Genomic DNA, 19080 nt, shown 5'->3' on the forward strand with positions numbered 1-19080 from the left:
AGGCCCCACAATGGATTTATCTGTGCCTGGACAGAGAAGAGCCCACAGGAGGAGGACACAGAGGGGGCACATTGCTGCAGTCGGGGTATCTGGTCTGGGTGTATTTGAACCGGGATGTTCCTGGTCCTACAGATGCAGTAATCTCTCTTCAGGTTTGTAGTGGAATGTTTGAAGATGATCCAGGGTTGCCATGTATCATTAAACGTGTCTATGTTTTCATGTGCTATCGCCCTAATTTTCTCCATTTTGTAAAGAGGATGTACCTCTTCTAGCCATTCTTTGATTGAGGGGGGCAGTGGCATTTCTCCAATGTCTAGGTATTACCGCTTTTGTGGCGGTAAGTAAGAATTTTTTTTTATATCTTTTCAGTGAAAAGTTCATAATATGTAATAAACAACACGCTGCGTCCAATTGAATCTCGGTATCTGTCATTTGTTTTGTAATTCCAGTTACTTGATTCCAGAAAGGTTGAATTAGATCACAGTCCCACCATATGTGTTGTAATGTGCCTTTGTCCGGAACAGAGGTCCGAAACCGTGGGGGAACCACTTATGTCATTTGATTGGCGTATTGTACCAATTTGTTAAAAGCTTAAAAGATGTTTCTTGTAATTGAGTGCTAATTGCACACTTATGAGCAAATATACATGCTTGTAACCACTGATCCTTCGTAAAGGACCCGTTTCTCAAAATATCTTATTTTTATTTGGTTCCTGAAGGTTTGAGGATTGCAACCAAGCATATTTAAGAGAAATATTTTTCGTAGATGTGTTGGCCAAGAAACAGACAGACAATCTCAAATGGTGTTAAATGTCTTGCAAAATGTTTCTGCCTCTGTGATCTCATGATTTAGTCATGTATTTGTCGGTTTGTCCATTGGCCTAGAAATTTTTATAGCCTAATTGCATAGTTAGTAAGGTTGAATAAAGACACCAGTCCATCCAGTTCAACCTGAGTGAGTGTCTACAATTGTCCCTATCCCTGAACATTGCACACTCACATCGGTCCCTACCCTCAAGGAGCCCACAATCCAAGGTCCCCATTCATATACTGGGGCCAATTTTGGACAGAAGCCAATTAACCTACCTGCATGTCCTTGGAGTGTGGGAGGAAACCGGAGTACCCAAAGGAAACCCACGCAGGCACAGGGAGAACATGCAAACTCCAGGCAGGTAGTGTCATGGTTGGGATACGAACCAGAGACCCTTTTTACTGCTAGGCAAGAGTGCTAACCACTACACTACTGTGCCACCCTTGAAAGTTCTTCTTGTAGTTTTGATATTGATTTAATTGTGTTGCCTTCAAGACAGTGTGTAGCTAAAAGTGGTGAGTTTCTGTATGTAAAGTGTCGCAGGGGTTTGCCCATGCCGAGTGGAAAATCTGGGTTAGCCGTTAATGGGCTAGGACAGTGATGGCAAACCTTGGCACCCCAGATGTGTTGGAACTACATTTCCCATGATGCTCCTGCACTCTGCAGTGTAGGTGAGCATCATGGGAAATGTAGCTCCAAAACATATGGGGTGCCAAGGTTCGCCATCACTGGGCTAGGAGAAGTGGTCAGGCCTGTTGTGTGAATCACTGTTTGTAGAGTTTTTAGTGTCGCCCCTATAATGGGGTGTTGTTTTAGCTGTTTAGGGCATAAATCCCACGGGATCCATGGTGAATGTGACACTGGTATGGGGTCTATGCAGTTTTCCAATGCCACACAATCTTTATTATCTGCATGGCAGGTCCAGTCTATCATTCTGGTAAGGTGCGTGGCCATGAAGTAATGTATATCACCAGCTGGCAGAAAGCTCTAGCTAGTATCCAAGATGGCAGCCAAAGCAGACGACCTGTGACCTCAGCCTGTCATTCTGTATTTTAACAATAAAAAAGAAATAATTCAATTTTAAATAAAGAGGCTGTAACATAAATTTTAATGTTACAATAACAATTTACATAAACATTGTGTGCATCACGATGTAGTGTAGAAAAGTGGAATAAAGCTATGCAAAAGTAAATTGCAGACATTCACCTTGAGCTTTACCTTTTGCCTTCATTACATAAACATTCCACCAATGTGACATTATGTATATATATATATATATATATATATATATATATATATATTTATATATATATATATTTTTTAAATAGATTTTATTGAAGCAAAGGTGGTACACGTAATCACTTAAGACGTTACAACAAAAGATATCCTTCTTGTTTTTCTCAGGGTAATATATATATATTTATATATATATATATATATATATATATATATATATATATATATATATAGATATATCTATATATATATATAGATAGAGCACAACAGTCTAGGCACTTAGAAAAAAGAAAAACATAACAGATGTGTACATGGAACTGAGATTAGTAAAAGAGAAAATGAACGGTATCTCAAAACATAACTGCCATGACACCAAACTGGATGGATCTGGAGTAAGGAACCTTGTGAGCTATAAGCGGTACCACAGAAAGAAAATAAAATAAAAATATAAAGGGAAAGGGGGGGTACAGTGTTGTTCATAAGTTTTTGTAGACACACTGTGAAGGAGTCAAAGATGATATTGCCTTTTCTCATATTCTGGTTAGGAGGCCGAGATAGATACAGAGACAGACTCGGGTTGATGTTTCCGATGCATCGTTGAATCGGATGAGTTTGACAGCGGCGAGACGGGGTAAGTATGTTGAGGGAGATCTTGAACGACGGAGGCGGCTGTTTCCTCAGTGGAAGGGTCGATGAGTGGGTCGTCAGCTTCTTCAGGAGGATAGGTAAGGGGAGCATAGTAGGAGAAAGAGAAGTTTTCAAAGTTTGAAGCTTCTTCGCTTGAGAGTATCGAATTCATGAAAGCCCACCATTTAGAGTAGAAACGTTGTCTGGACTTTGCATGATTGAGATCGGTGTTGAGTTTTTCCTTGTGGAGCAGATGCAGGAGTTCCCTTTTGAGAAGCGGTATCGGTAGACAGCAAGGAGATGTCCAGTGTTTTAAGATCAACCGTCAGGCTTTTAAAAGAACAGTCAAGGCCCAGGCTTTGGTACCGGGGTGGGATGAGGGGGACCACGCCAACAGATGGTTGTCCCAATAGCCGAAGATGAGTAGAAGAGGGTCCTTAGGTAATGTCTGCAATGTTATTTCAAAGATGAATTCCATGACCTGATCCCAGAAGGAGGAGATAAAGGTGCAGCCCCAGAAACGGTGGAATAGAGATGGTTTTGGTTGACGACACATAGGACAGGTAGAAGCTCCTGCAACCTTCTTCTCAGAGAGTAATGGTATGTAAGCTAGGTGCAGTATTTTTAGCTGGGTTTTGCTCCAAATCTCATTGGGGATCAGCAGATGCATTTTATTGTAGCCAGATAGACGTTTATCCATGAAGTCTGGATCTGGGAAATCTTTAGCCCAGTTAGCAGTGGTGGATTTCAACAAGAGCGGTTTGTAGATGTCCGAGCTTTTTTTTTTTTTTTTTTAAAGAGTATTTATTGAGAAATGAAACAGACATAATATTACATATGCAACAAAGGTAAGTGCAGTACAGTAGGACCAGCATCGCAGATGAGGTGCATGAAGAGAAATGAGAGCAGATTAAGGCTGTAACATAGTAATCGTATATCACATACTGAATCAAAAGAACCAAATAGCAAGTAATGAATCAAATAATACAGAGCAGTAAACTGACAGTAACTGGATGGATCCTGAGGCAAGAGTTTGTTGCGATAGCAATATAAAGTTAACCAAGAAAATGTCATTTCCCAAAATTGAGTAAAGAAAAGAAAAGGAGGGGGGGGTGGGAGAGGGGGACACTTACAGGAAGAGGCAAACGGGGGGACGATGGAGGGGGAGAGGGCAAGGAGCCATGGGTTCTCGTGTCTAGTCCCAGGGGTGGAAGGGTCCGTGGGGTAGACCCTGGGGGTAGTGGGTTGTTGAGAGCAGATTAGACATTAGAGGGGGGGGAAATGACCCCCAGAACGGATGAACGAGCGCCATAGTAGAAAAAGGTGTAGTGGTCCAAATTGGTAATGTCCACCGGGGAGAGTGTGGTCGATATGAAGGGAAGCCACATCGCAAAGAAGCGTGACTTCGCTCTTTCGTCCCGAAAATTTGCGTTGCATCGGTCCTTTTAGAGGAGTGAAAGGAGGTCTTTCTGCGTCTGAGCGACGGAGGGGGCAAGAGATGAAGTCCAGCTTTTTAGAATAGATTTCCTGGCTAGTAGCAAGCAGAGTAGAGCCCAGTCTTTGTGGGAAGGTTTGCAAGGCGTGCAGTTGGGGGCATGAAGCTGCTTGAGGGAGACCACGGAAGTAAAAGGGGGTCCCAATAACCAAAGATGAGGAGGAGGGGGTCTTTTGGCAGTTTCAATAGGGTTACTTTGAAGATGTAGGCGAGTATCCGGTCCCAGAAAGATGAAATAAAGGAGCAGGACCAGAAGCGGTGGGCCAGCGAGGGCCTGTTGAGAAGACAGTGGGGGCACTTGGTGCTGTCCTGATCAGTGGCAGATGGAAGGAAGGGAAGGTATGCCCTATGGGCAATTTTCAGTTGCGATTCTCTCCAAAGTTCGTTGGGAGTTAGGCGGTAGACTTTGTTGAGACCTTGCAGAATTTTGTCTACTAAATCCGGGTCAGGAAAGTCTTTCTTCCAGTTGGCGACAGATGAAGATGTCAGTGGGGAAGAGTATTGCTGGAGCAAGGGTTTGTAGATGTCTGACATTTTGTAGGTATCGTCCCTCAGCAGACGGTCCAAGAAGGTTAAGGTGAAGCGTTTGCGTTCATCACTGCAGATGTCTTTTAAGTAGCTGATACATTGCCTAAAATGAAACGCATGTGCTGGAGGGAGGGAAAACCTTTCTACTAGGAGAGCAAAAGGCAGAGGGTGGCCAGAGTCCAGGTCACAAAGTGTAGCAAAGCTGGTGATGCCCTTCTCTTTCCAGAGGTGGAACGGCTTGTGGAGTAGGCCAGGGGAGAAAGTAGGGTTCCCCTGTATCGGGAGGTGTCTGGAAACAAAAGGGGGAAGCTTAAGGCACTTCCTGGTTTCTCTCCAGTCTATGGCAGTGTCCCTGAGTAGGAGATTGTGTTGGAGCAGTGGTGGTACCGATTTCCACCGGCAGTGGAGGAGAGCTGCCAGCGAAAGTGGAGAGACCATGGCGGCTTCCATAGAGTAGTTGGAGTATCTGGAGGATTGGGATATCCAATCCAGGCCAATGCACAGCAAACATGACAAATTATACAATCTTAAGTTAGGCAAGCTAATACCCCCCTCGTGTCTGGGAAGATGCAACTTTTTTAGGGCTATACGTGGGCGTTTGCCCTGCCACAAAAAGGAAGAAAAAACTGATTCCAGAATCTTGATGTCCTTGTGGAGAAGGAGCAGAGGGATGGTCTGGAGTGGGTATAGTAGCCTAGCAAAACTAACCATTTTTAGAAGGTGGCATCTTCCCAGAAGCGAGAGAGGCAGATCCATCCAGTTTACCATTTCCTGAGAGATTTTTGTGATCAGGGGGGGTAGTTGAGGTGATAGAGGGAGGAAGGCAACTTTCCAATTTTAATACCAAGGTAGGTGATGTGGGAGCTGGCGGTCGTAAAGATAGAGTGTTGCGTCCAGGGGGGATTACGATGGGAGCCTATCGGGAGGATTTCGCTTTTGCCGTAATTTATCTGAAGCCCCGAGCAGGATCTAAAGACGTCAAAGACCTCTTTAATGGTGTGCATGTCGGAGGCAGGGTCCGACGAGAAAATGAGCACATAATCAGCAAAAAGGGAGGTGCGCAGATCATGTTGACCTATGCGGATACCGTGAAGGGGAGCTTTGTGTGATAAATATCTGGACAGGGGTTCTAGGGCGATATTAAAGAGGAGAGGGGAGAGTGGGCACCCCTGACGAGTACCCTTGTGCAGGTGGAATTCATCTGAGAGAACTCCAGCTGCAACTAATTTAGCTGCAGGGGAAGAATACATGGCTTTGATAAGGTGGCAGAAGTGCCCCGTGAAGCCCATTTCGGATAGAGTCATAGAGAGCCAATCAAAACTGACATTGTCGAAGGCTTTCTCCGCATCTAATGTTATAATGGCAAAGTCCCCATCAGGGTTGTTTTTAGCATGTTCCAGGGCGAGCATAACCTTACGGATGTTCAGGGTGGCGGTTCTGCCTTTCACAAAGCCAGATTGGGCAGGGTGAATTAGGGAGGGAATGATGGCAGCCAGTCTAGTGGCTATTATTTTGGACAGTATTTTGACATCCAGATTGAGGAGGGAAATCGGCCTATACGAGCCCGGTTCAAGGGGGTCCTTCCCCTTTTTGTAGAGGAGTTTGATAACGGCCTGATTCCCAGAGGGGAGATATGGACCACCGGACCAGATGCCATTGTATACCTTATGGAGGGTGGGCTCTGCGATGGAGGAGAGGGTTTTATAGAATTCACTGGTGAATCCGTCGGGACCTGGAGCTTTGGACTGGGTTAGTGTGCGGATCGTGGAGGAGATTTCGGCGAGTGAGATGGGGGCATTAAGGGTTTCTAATTGTTCAGAGGTGACTTTAGATAGGGGCACACTATCTAGGAAGGAGCGGGCAGAGGAATTATCTATAGGGTCTGGAGCGTAGAGGGCCGTGTAATAGTTTTGCATCACCTTGTTTATTGCTTGTGGGGTGGAATGAAGGACACCCTTCGTATCTTTAAGAGAGGTGATGTGCGTTGGGTGGAATGCGCCCTTGCACAGCCTCGCTAGGAGCTTACCCGCCTTATTGCCAAATTTGTGGAGCGTTGCGTCGAGTTGAGATCTTTTAGTGCGTTCGAGTGTGTCCGCCCAGGTGTCAAAACCTTGCTTGGCTGCCTGCCATTCGGCTCTATTGTTGGGGGAATCATTAGTGGAGAGGGATCTTTGGGCTAGATGCAGTCTCGCGCTGGCGCGTTTATAATGGGACAGGGCGTTTCTTTTGAAAGAAGACGCATAGGAGATGATTCGGCCCCTGAGAAACGCTTTACCAGCATCCCAGAAGAGGTTGGGGGAATCTGAGTGTGGGGAATTCGCTTCCGAGTATTCACGCCAGGATACCGCCATAAAGTGTTGGAAGTCAGGATTATTGTGGAGATAGGAGGGGAAGCGCCATAGTCTAGAGTGTGGTGGGAGATCTAAGTTATCAAGTCGAATTACGATCGGGGCATGATCAGAAATAGCTATGTCAAGTATTTCTGCTTCAGACAAATTGGGGATGAGATCGTCGGATCCGAAAAAATAATCGATTCTCGAGAACATGTTATGGGGGTGGGAGTAAAAGGTGTATTCCCTGTCTGCCGGGTGAGACAGGCGCCACAGGTCGCGAAGATGTAGGGACTCCATGGTGGAGGCAAAAACGGAGGTGGCAGAGGGAGCACTTTTTAACCTATGTCGTGGGAGAGGGGATCTGTCGTCTGTGTAGTGTAGAATGTCGTTGAAGTCACCGCCGACTAAATGGGGGGTTTGGGTGAAACGAAGGAGCCAGGAGGTCAGTACGCTATAAAAGGACTTGCGAGGGTTATTGGGAGCGTATACGTTAGTGATCACTAGGTCTTTGGTTCCCAGGCGGACATGCACTAAGAGAGGCGCCTGCCCTGAGAATCTGAGTGTGTGGACAGTATTTCGCAGGGGAGGTTTTTATGCATCAGCAGGAGAACACCCGCCTTACGGTTAACGGCATCAGAGCCTAGGACCTTGCCAACCCAGAGTTTCTTCATGCGATGAAAGTCTGGAGCGGATAAGTGGGTTTCCTGCAGGAGGGCAATATCTGTTTTCAATCTTTTTAGGTGCCGTAGGACTTTCATTCTCTTATTGGGCGACCTGAGGCCTTTCACATTCCAGGATATTATGTTCATGTCAGGGGGGGCGAGAAGGGGAAGTGGGCCGATGTTGTATATTTATCTCTAGCCGGTGGACCGAGTAGGCCGGACTGTAGATTGAATAGAAGGAACCCGGTGTGGCAGTGGAACCCGTAGAGTGTGACGGTCAGAGGGGGGACGTAATCTCCATGAGAAGGTAGGGGGAGGGAGCAGGGGGGTGGGGAATAAACTAAAACACATACATAAACAGAAACATTGGAGCGAACTTTGCTTTTTTCCGCATGGAGTCACTGTGTAGGCCAGCCCCCAGTGCACGACCCAAGGCATGGAGCAAAAGCACTCGGGAGGGAGTATGAGCAAGGTTAATAGTGCTAAGGGAGAGCCAAAAAGAATACGTGCCATGGTACGGCTCTAGTCATGCACAGTGAGTCCAGGGGGAGCACAATAACGTCATAAGACATGTAAGGAGTGAGCTTCATATACACATGCAGTTTAAACATTTTAGGATAGAGACCCAGAAAAGCGGGGTATTCTACAGGTGGAGCATATATATATAAAAGAAAATGTGGACCGCAAAATATACGTAACACAAAAAAAAACATATAAAGAGCAAGTAAACATACAAAAGTACTAGTGTAACCATAAAGTATAACGTATAGAGTGGCCGCAATAGCGGCAGGACCACGTCTAAGCGAGGACAGAGAGTCAGTCGAGGTAGAAGTGGCCAAGAAAGCAACGGTGGTATGACTGCTACATAGGAGCAGAACTTGGTACAAGGCCTAAGGAAAAGAGAAACCGGGTAGACATCAGGCAGAGCAGCAACCGTGCCTGATCGGATGTATTAGAACTAACAAGGCAACTTACAAGTCTGACGGACCCGGCGAAAGGGTCATCGGAAAGGCGAGCAGAGGAGGAATCAGGGAGACTGCCATGTCCTCACCGAGGGGTATCACGGGGATGGCGGTCCGGGGCAGAGGGCCTGAAATGTTTGGGCGAGTCTTTCCGTGGGCTCCTTTGGTCCAGGGAGCGGTTGAGCGATGATGACTTGGATGGGGTGTGGGGGTGCGAATCCGAGTGAAGAGAGCGTAGAAATGCCTCCACTTCAGAAGGATCTTGAAAGGTCAGTTGGTCGCCGTTCGGAGCCTTGAGGCGCAGGACAGCCGGGAAGGCCAGGGAGAACTTGAGTTGCATTTTGAAAAGTTCCGAGCACACCTGCTGGAAAGCTTTCCTCTTCTTGGAGACCTCGACGGAATAATCAGGGAAGATTAGGACCTTGATTCCATCCAGTTGGAGAGAGCGAGTTTGTCTGAACTTCTGTAGGATCAGGGCCTTGTCAGAGTAGTTAAGGTACTTTGCGATTATGGGTCTAGGAGAATTGCGCTCAGGTGTGGCGGGACCCATACGGTGGGCCCTCTCTACCGTGCAGGGGCCCGGGAGGCCCAGGGCTTCTGGGATGCGAACTGCGCAAAAGACAGATAGTTCGGAGGTCTGAAGCGACTCAGGAATGCCAACGAATCGCAAGTTGCTCCGTCTGGCCCTATTTTCCAAGTCATCGAACTTCTGCAAGATGTATTGGTTTGTCCTGTCCTGGGAGCGTTCCGTGGCTTGGGCCTGGTATAGTTCCTCCTCCATGTCTGACACGCGGTGTTCCAGGTCGTTCAGTCTGGTGTGGCGTTCGCCTATTTGGGCCTTTAGCTGTTGCATGCCTGCATTTACGGCCTTTTCCACCGATGCAGAGATCATGGGGGATAATAGAGCAGCCACGGCCTGGGCAATGCGTTCCGTGGTGGAATCACCAGCAGGGGTTGTGGGGATAGTGCCCTGGGATGGAGGGGCTTGAGAAGCCAGCAGGGGTTGTGCAGAGCGAGGGGAGGATGGGTCACAGCTCACCTCCATGTCTGTCGTGCGCTGCGAGGAGAAGGTAGCCGAGTAGGCCGAAGCCGGGGCCTCAATTTGCGACCGCGCCGCGGTCGCGGGCGGCGCCGTATTCGCTCGCGCGCCGGTTTTCTCCACGAACTTGTCCATGGCTGCAGGAGGCTATGGCAGAGGTGGAACGATGGATTCCCAGCCGCTCGGGCCGAATTTATAGGCAGATTTCAGGGTCGTGCTGCGGGAGCTGAGGAGAGGAGCAGTCACTCCATGCGGCGCCGGAACCGGAAGTCATGTCCGAGCTTTAGTATGTGGCACCTTGGAGTAGCTGATCCAGAAAAGAAGGCCGAAATCTTTTGCGTTCATCTCTGCAGGAGTCCCTTAAAAAACTGATACATTGGGCATGGTGGAACGCAAGTGAAAGAGGGAGGGAGAAGGTTTCAGCAGCCTCAGAGAAGGGAAAGGGGCGACCTGATTCCATGGTACACAGAGAGGAGAAATTTCTTAGGCCTTTTTGACGCCAGTCAAGGAACTGCTTATGCTCCATCCCTGGCGGTAAGCTCGGGTGACCATGTATCGGGAGATATCTGGATGTAAAGGGAGACAATTTGAGTGTTTTCCTCACTTCCCTCCAAGCAATGGCTGTGTCTCTGGAGGAGCAAATTGTGTTGTAGGGGGGAATAGATTTCCATTTGCAGTGGAGGAGGGCCACCAGGGAGTAGGGGTGAACCATTGACGATTCCAAAGAGTAATATCTAGTCCAGGCTAATCCGCAATAAGCAGGAGAGGTTATAGGTTCTAACATTCGGTAGGCTAATCCCTCCCTCGCTCCAGTGAAGAAACAAACAATTTTGCAAAGGCAATACGTGGTCTTTTGCCTTGCCAAGAATTTTGATATGGCTTTATTCAGGAGTAAAGTATCTTTGTGTTTTAAAAGCAGAGGAATCGTTTGGAGAGGGTATAGTAATCGAGCAAAACTGACCATCTTTACTAAGTGACATCTTCCCAGAAGTGAGAGAGGCAGATCCATCCAGTTACTTAATTCCTAATTTTTTATCTCAAAGGGGGTAGTTTAGTTGATATAAAGAGGAGGGCAGTTTCCCTATCTTAATAACTAGATAAGTTATATGGGAGTTGGCCACCAAGAAAGGTGAAAGGTGAACCCATGGAGGAGAAGAAAGTGTGCCTATTGGGAGGATTTTGCTTTTGCTGTAGTTTATGCGAAGGCCCGAGCAGAGTCTAAATTCATCAAAAGATAGTTTTAATGGCAGTAGTTCAGAATGTCATCAGCGAAGAGGGATGTGCAAAATTCCCGTGAGCCTATTTTGATTCCGTGGAGGGGGGGGCTGTTTGGATGAGGTAACGGGAGAGTGGCTCCAGTGCAATGTTAAAGAGAAGAGGGGAGAGGGGGCATACCTGTCTTGTACCTTTATAGAGATGGAATTTATCCGAGAGGAGGCCAAGCCACCACCATCCGGGCCACAGGGGATGTGTACATGGCTCGCACGGGGTGAGCAAAAGGGCCGAGAATCCCCTTTTAGAAAGTGCCAAAGAGAGCCAGTCAAAACTGAAGTTATCAAAAGCCATTTTCTGCGTCCAAGGTGATGATGGTGTGATCCTCCCCCAGCGAAGTTTTTGCATGTTCTAGGGCAGTCATAACCTTGCGTATGCTCATGGTGGCCGTTCTACCTTTAACAAAGCCGGATTAGGCTGGATGTATCAGGGAGGGGATGATGATGGCCAGTCTAGAAGCTACTATTTTTGAGAGCAATTTTACATCCAAATTTAAGAGAGAAATGGGTCTGTACGAACCAGGTTCTTGGGGATCTTTGCCTTTTTTTGTTAGTATTTTAATGATGGCCTGGTTGACGGTCGGTAACTAAGGGCCCCCTGCTCAGATAGTATTATAAACAGCATAAAGAGCCGGTTCAATGATGGAGGATAGGGTCTTGTAGAATTCCCCCGTGAACCCGTCCGGGCCCGATGCTTTAGAGGGAGCTAGATGTTTAATGCCCGTCGAAATTTTGGTCAGGGAGATGGGAGCATTAAGGGATGCCAGGGAAGTCAGGAGTTTCCAGTGATGTGGAGATGGGCACGTGATCTGAAATAGCGATACAGTGAGTTATCAGCATCTGAGAGCAACGGTACAAGGCTGTCTGTGCAAAAGATGTAGTCAATTCTGGTGAAAATGTTGTGCGGGTTGGAGTAAAAGGTGTATTCTCGGTCTGTTGGGTGATGGAGTCTCCAGGCATCATGAAGGGAGAGAGAGTACAGGGAAGATTCTTATGGATGAGAACAAGAACTCACGCTTTTCGGGAAATCGCACCGGAGCCCAGGACAGTGCCCACCCAAAGTTTTTTCATGCGGTGAAAGTCAGGGGGTAAGGTGGGTTTCCTGGAGTAAGGCTATGTCAGTTTTAAGTCTCTTCAGGTGGCGAAGAATTTTTAGTCTCTTGACAGGGGACCTAAGCCCTTTCACGTTCATAATAGGTCAGGGTGACTTGCGAACAGGAGCGGCAGCCCCCATGCGGTGAGCTCATTCAACCTTCGAAGGGCCGGGGAGACCCAGCGCTTCTGGAATGCATCTGGCACAGAAATCCATTAGGTCTGATGTTTGTAAAGATTCAGGTACCCCCACACATCTCAGATTACTCTGTCTGGACCTGTTTTCCAAGTCGTCCAGTTTTTGGAGGATATATTGGTTCATTTTGTCTTGAGCTTGTTCGGCGGCTTGCGCCTAGTAGACTTCTTCCCCCAGACTGGACAGCCGATGTTCAACTTCATCTATTCTCGTGGAGTGTTCCGCTAGCTGAGCTTTGATCTGTCTCATCCCCGCATCTGCCGCTTTTTCCACCGAGGCGGGTATCCTGGGGGACAGGAGGGAAGCCACCATCTGAGCTATCCGATCAGTATTACTGTCCCCAGAGTTTGAGCTGGTAGAGCAGTGATGGCTAACCTTGGCACCCCAGATGTTTTGGAACTACATTTCCCATGATGCTCAACTACAATGCAAAGTGTATGAGCATCATGGGAAATGTAGTTCCAAAACATCTGGGGTGCCAAGGTTCGCCATCACTGTGGTAGAGCAACAGGCAGGGGGAGAGAAGTGTGGAGCGGGGTGGGATTGTGGGAGCTTACCTCCATAGCTGGTAAGTCCGCCATGATGTTTTGAGAGATCGCATCGGGGGTCTCGAGTGTAGGTTGGACCGGAGGTGTAGATGCGATCGGGTGGGTCTGCGGACCAGTCTTCTCCACAAAGCAGTCCATAAGTTGAAAAGGAGGGGGCCCCTGGGTGGTGCAAGGTGCTGAATGAAGAACGATCACCTTTCAGTGGGCCTTTGGTTGCTGCTGGGGTGGAAGGTCGATAGTGGAGCCCGGAGTAACGGCAGGGCTGGAGGGGGGCACTGCGGCCGTACACAGGGGGGTCTGACCGTGTGCAGTGCTCCAGTCAGTTTGTTCAACACCAGCGGGGGTTTCAGGAGAGGCTGCTGGGGCTAGATGTGCCTGAGAGGTGTGAGCCATACCTCTGATTGGAGGCCTTTCAGGAAGGCCGAGATCAGAAGCCTTAAGTTTGGGTTCCCTGACCGAGGTGAAGTAGCCCTCCGCGAGGTGGCCCCTGATCAATTGCCTGGCCGTGCAGTTAGTGGGTGGATGTGTACCTGATGGGGCAGCTGACCGCAGGAGAAACACCCACTTAGTGTTCCCAGGCCTCAATTTGTGGCCTGGGCGCCCGAGTGGTATGCACAGCGGTCGTGGATCTTGGTGAGGGCAGTCAGCAGGGCATAACTGGAGGGCTCCAGAAGGTTTTACCGGCCTGAGATCCAACTGGAACATCCCGTATAGGCTGCAACCGGGGCCTCAACTTTGAGAGTAGGCCGGTCGGATGAATGGAGTAGTCCGCCCGTCAAATCAGCGATTTTTGGGTCACTTGCGGATGCCAGGAGGTCATGAAGGGCATCCGATGAGGCAGTGCGCGGCAGCGGAGGGGACCAGGTGTCACAACCAGGCCTTGGAGCGGATGGCGCGTTCCGAGCAGGCCGTGACCGGGGCCTCGATTTGGAAAGCAGGCCGGCCGGATGGAGTGGTCCGCTCGTCAATTCGGAGGTTTTCTGCACTTGCGGAGGCCAGGAGGATAGGAGGGTATCCGTTAAGGCTGCGGATGGCAGCGGAGGGGACCAGGAGTCTCAGCAGGCCTCAGAGCAGATGGTGCGGTCCGCGTAGGCCACGACCAGGGCCTCGATTTTGTGGCAGGCTGCCCGTGGTGAAGCGGATGAACGAGAAAAAAATAAAAAAAAAAGGGGCCATAGATAGGGGATGATCCCGGGGAGCACCCAGCAAGCCTTCTGACGTAGAAGGAGGGACGGGCTGATTTTAAATGCTGATTTTTGGATCGCCGGGTGGGAGCTGAGTGGAGACCCAGCTACTCCATGCGGCGCCGGACCTGGAAGTCACCGTGACATTATTTTACTCAGACATTGTTGTTTATATTTTGGAGTAAAAATATGGGTGTGCACAAATGACATAAATGCCGCATTGGGATAAATTACAAGAAAATGCTTAATTTTTTTTACTATTTATTCCTTCAAAAAACATAAAATTACAAGAAAAAGGTTATTTTTTTTTTTACTAATTATTCCTCAAAAAACAATGGAACAATATAGGAATCCAAAATTCCCTACAAAATTAAAAGCCATCTGTCCCAAAAAAAAAAAAAAAGATGATGCATAAAACATTTGCGTAAACTACAAAGGTTAAAAAAAAAAAAAAAAAAAAAAAAAAAAAAAAAAAAGTACAGTATGAAGAACATAAACAAATGCCAAAAACAAAAATAAAAAGCTCTGGGACTAAAAATGGCGCACGGAGATAAAGGCCCCGGGGACTAATGTGGATAATGACAGATTGTACAATTTATGCAATTATTGATTTTGCCCATAGTTATACTTCAGTTACAAAATTTTAACATTTCCAGGGTCAAAAAGTGTTCTTCAAACAATGTTTACTCAATAAAGAGACCTGTCCACGCAGGGTCAATAAAGAGAACCCCAATCAGAGGACTTTCCATCCCCCAGTTCAGAACTTTTGCAGGTGTACTGTGATTCTTCTCTGGAGATGAACAATAGCTGATCAGAGAAACAAGATAATAAGGACATCCAATCTTCACTTAATGGAATCCCTTAGACTTGTTGCAGAACTGGATGAAATGCAAGTGACCAGATGGGATTAAGTGGTACTGTTGAACACATCTCATAAAACAGCAGTAACTCTCTGTTGGAAGGCCTATGCCAGATTAGCTATTTGCTTTATCATTGAGCAGAGACTTCTCCGTGGCTGGTGTCCCAACCACAAACTTTCATGCAAAGCTGTCATCCATGAGAGAAGGCAGAATGTGAACAAGGGGTATGGATCATGGGAGGGCAGGTGGAACGTGTAATTGGAGGTGTGGACAAGCCAGGCTTAACTGGAGCCCTAAAAATTTACTGATATAGCACTAGTCATCAGAACCTGGAATGGAATCTCCCACGTAGGCTTCAGAGACTTGGCAAAGAAGAAAACACAGCTGTGTTAGTGAATCATGGATATGCATTACATGTTCAGTCAAAGCTCCAAAAAAATATGAGAATTGTGAGTAAACATAGTTCAGTCATTGAAAAAAAAAACTGTCAAAAAGGACTTTAAGTGTACGCCTGATGGACATAAACTCAATACATCCGTCCATTACATTTCTGCTTGCTCAGACTTTAGGTTGTGTTTTAAAGTAGCATAGAATACCTTTTCACTTTTATTATACTAGCTTATGAGATGACATGGAGGTGTGAAACTAATGAAATACTTGTAACTCTTCCATTATAGTTTAGCTTGTTACCCCTTTAACTTCCCCTCTTCATTAAACGTTTCCTCTCTGCAGCTGAAGCTTGTGAACCCTCTGGTGTGTGATAAGATTGGACTTCTGTATAAAAGCTTTGTCACATTCAGAACACTGATATGGCTTCTCTCCAGTGTGAACCCTCTGGTGTGTGATAAGATTGGACTTCTGTATAAAAGCTTTGTCACATTCAGAACACTGATATGGCTTCTCTAGAGTGTGAATCTTTTGGTGTTTGATAAGGTTTGCCCTGTGTGCAACCTTTTTTCCACATTCGGGACATTCATGTGGCTTCTCTCCGATGTGAATCCTCCCATGTGTGGTAAGCTCCTGCCTGCTTTTAAAAGCTTTGTCACATTCAGAACACTGATATGGCTTCTCTCCGGTGTGAATCCTCTGGTGTCTGATAATGCTGGCCTTATTTGTAAAAGCTTTGTCACATTCTGAACATTGATATGGCTTCTCTCCAGAGTGAACCCTCTCGTGTTTGATAAGCTCCATCTTGCTTTTAAAAGCTTTGTCACATTCAGAACACTGATAAGGCTTCTCTCCGGTGTGAATCCTCTGGTGTATGATAAGGTTGTTCCTACTTGTAAAAGCTTTATCACATTCTGAACATTGATGTGGCTTCTCTCCAGAGTGAATCCTCTCATGCATGATAAGCTCCTGCTTGGTTTTAAAAGCTTTGTCACATTTAGAACACTTATGTGGCTTTTCTCCAGTGTGAATCTTCTGGTGTCTAAGAAGGTTTGAATAAAACGTAAAAGCTTTGTCGCATTCCGAGCACTGATACAACTTCTGTCCAGTATGAATCACCTGGTGTGCAATAAGGTATGACCCATGTGCAAATTTTTTTCCACATTCAGGACATTGATATGGCTTCTCTTCAGTGTGAATCTTCTCATGTTTGAAAAGCTCCACTTTACTTTTGAAAGCTTTGTCACATTTGGCGCACTCATATGGCCTCTCCCCAGTGTGAATCCTCTGGTGTATGATAAGATCTGAATTCCCTTGAAAAGCTTTGCCACATTCAGAACACTGATATGGCTTCTCCCCAGTGTGAATCTTGTGGTGTGTCCTAAGATTTACCTTATCTCCAAACATTTTTCCACATTCAGGACATTGATGCGACTTCTCTCCAGTGTGGACCCTCATGTGTTTCATAAGGTGGTCCTTCCGTGTAAAAGCTTTATCACATTTAGAACACTTATATGGCTTCTCTCCAGTGTGAATCCTCTGGTGTGTGATAAGCTCGGTCGTTGTTGTAAAAGCTTTGCCACATTCAGAACACGGATATGGCCTCTCTCCAGTGTGACCCCTCTGGTGTCTGGTGAGGTTTTCCTTATGTGTAAAACCTTTTCCACATTCAGAACATTGATATGGCCTCTCTCCAGTATGAACCCTCTGGTGTATGATCAGTTCTGACTTTCCTTTAAAAGCTTTGTCACATTCAGAACACTGATATGGCTTCTCCCCGGTGTGAATCCTTGTATGTGTGGTAAGCTGTCCCTTCGATATAAAAGCTTTACAACAATAAGAACATTGATGTGGCTTCTCTCCAGTGTGAATCATCTCGTGTCTGATAAGGTCGGACTTCCCTTTAAAATCTTTGTCACATTCAGAACACTGAAATGGTCTCTCTCCAGTGTGAGCTTTCTGGTGTGCAATACGTTTTGCCTCCATTGTAAAATCTGTCACATTCCAAACAAAACAAAAAAAAAAATAGCTACTAAAAATGACTCCTTATCTATGCATGGGTTGGACTTCACTGTAAAGCCATTGTCTCTTCCAGAACACAGAAATTACTTCTCTCCTGTTGTCCTCGGAGGCCGGGTCAGTGTTGAAGTGTTACCAAAACATTTGTAACACTTTGAAAATGGATATGTCTCGAGTCCTGTGTGAATCCTTCAGTGAACGGCAATTAAGTCTTTCAGTCACATAAGACACCCATATGGCTCATTTCACATGTGACTTAGTTGTATGAAGAAGATCAACACGACTGAAAACTTCATCAATCCACCTGTACAGAAAATATGAGAAAATATTAGAGGGCTAAATAATATTGATTTCTATATTTACAATCATTAAAATATCTAATATATAGAAGAATGTGTACAATATTATACACGTTTAAATATTTCAATTTTATTTTACTGAGGACGCTATATTATTTCATCGGCTGGTAAAATTGACAGTCTACAATATTTTTCAGGAGAATCTGATACTTTTTTTTTTTTTTTTTAATAATTCAGAGCATTGTGCTGCATAGCGATGGGTGAAAGTGCTTGGGTTCGATTTGTAGGTACATCTAATAAATTCATACATTGTAGATGTAAAATTCAAATTTGTAGTATGAAGGATGGGATTTTTGAAGGACAACTGTCACATAAAATATATTTATTTTATTGTAAACAAATTTAATAAAAAACATTCTATGATAGCATAGACACTAGAGGTCGACCGATAAATAATCGGCCGATATTTGGCATTTTTTGCAAGTTGCAAATCAATGCAAGTTGCCTGAGTCTTCAGTGAAGCGACTGGTTTCCTCTCTGGGCAGTCTGCCAAGAAAAGAGCAAAGGGATACAATGTTTGCACTTATGAATAAACTGAGCTCTGTGTGTAGGAGTTCTCAGTTTAACCATTTAAAGACTAATGCAGGCCATACACGGTCGAATTTCGAACTAATTTTCTTTTCAAAATCAGAAAATTCGTTTTTTTTTGTGATCCGATGACGCCACCATTGATTTTCGAAATTCGGCCGACCAAGCCTTCAATTTCACCTCATGTTGCTACAGAAAATAATTTTCTTGGCTGGGAATCTTCTTTTCTCTCCGTACATTTTCTTTTATCTCCGTACATTTTCTTTTCTTATTACGTTTCTCGCACGATTCTCCCATCATTGATTGGAAAATCGTTCGTTTTTCTAAAAATTTCCAACATGTCCGATTCCTCAAATTTTATTTCCGCACGAAAATCGGCTGTTGCTGCAGCCCACTAATGGTGCGAAATTCATACGAAAATTCTTAAATACGATTTTCGAAAGAAAATTCTTTCGAAATTCGAACCGTGTATGGCCGGCAAAAGGCCTCATGCACACGAGACGCTGTTAAACGCGTGTTCAGATGCAGTTGGACACTTTTTTCAACTGCCCCTGAACTCATTCATTCAATGTTATCCTATGTGTCCATGCACACAGTCTTGTTTTTTTGCCGTTTTTATGCAGTTGCGTTTAATCTAGTTTTTCCAGAAGCAAAAAAAAATGCGTTCAGAAAATTTCCACGTTTCAGACGCAAAACGCGGCCAAGCGCGGCACCCGCGTTTACGTTTATAAGCGGTTATTAAAGGAACCCAATTTTTTGGACCTGAAAACTCAGAAATGTGATCGGAGAATGACATTTTGCGACCTGAATTTGGGGGCCCATATCTTGGGGCCACTTATTGTCAGGAACCCCAAATTCGGTATGCAGACACTGTGGAACTAGCCCTACAACATATCCAAATTTCCTATCACCGAGTGAACCCGAGATAGGGGGCCCCAAAGTCA

General features: G+C 45.9%; 1 protein-coding gene across 2 annotated transcripts in view; it reads right to left on the reverse strand.

The window, feature by feature from the left end:
• Nucleotides 1-14450: 14450 nt before the first annotated feature.
• Nucleotides 14451-19080, reverse strand: part of LOC143956802 (uncharacterized) — a 69230-nt gene continuing 64600 nt past the window's right edge. For both annotated transcript variants that reach the window (XM_077466975.1, XM_077466976.1), the window contains exon 3: nt 14451-17553. In XM_077466975.1, coding sequence (XP_077323101.1) covers nt 15555-17216 — 1662 coding nt within the window. In that variant the 5' untranslated portion in view covers nt 17217-17553 and the 3' untranslated portion in view covers nt 14451-15554. The remainder of the gene's footprint in view (nt 17554-19080) is intronic.

Source organism: Lithobates pipiens, unplaced genomic scaffold (genome assembly GCF_037356315.1).
Source record: "Lithobates pipiens isolate NorthernLeopardFrog02 unplaced genomic scaffold, aLitPip1_a1.2 Scaffold_41, whole genome shotgun sequence".
In the NCBI taxonomy this organism is placed as follows: Eukaryota; Metazoa; Chordata; class Amphibia; order Anura; family Ranidae; genus Lithobates; species Lithobates pipiens.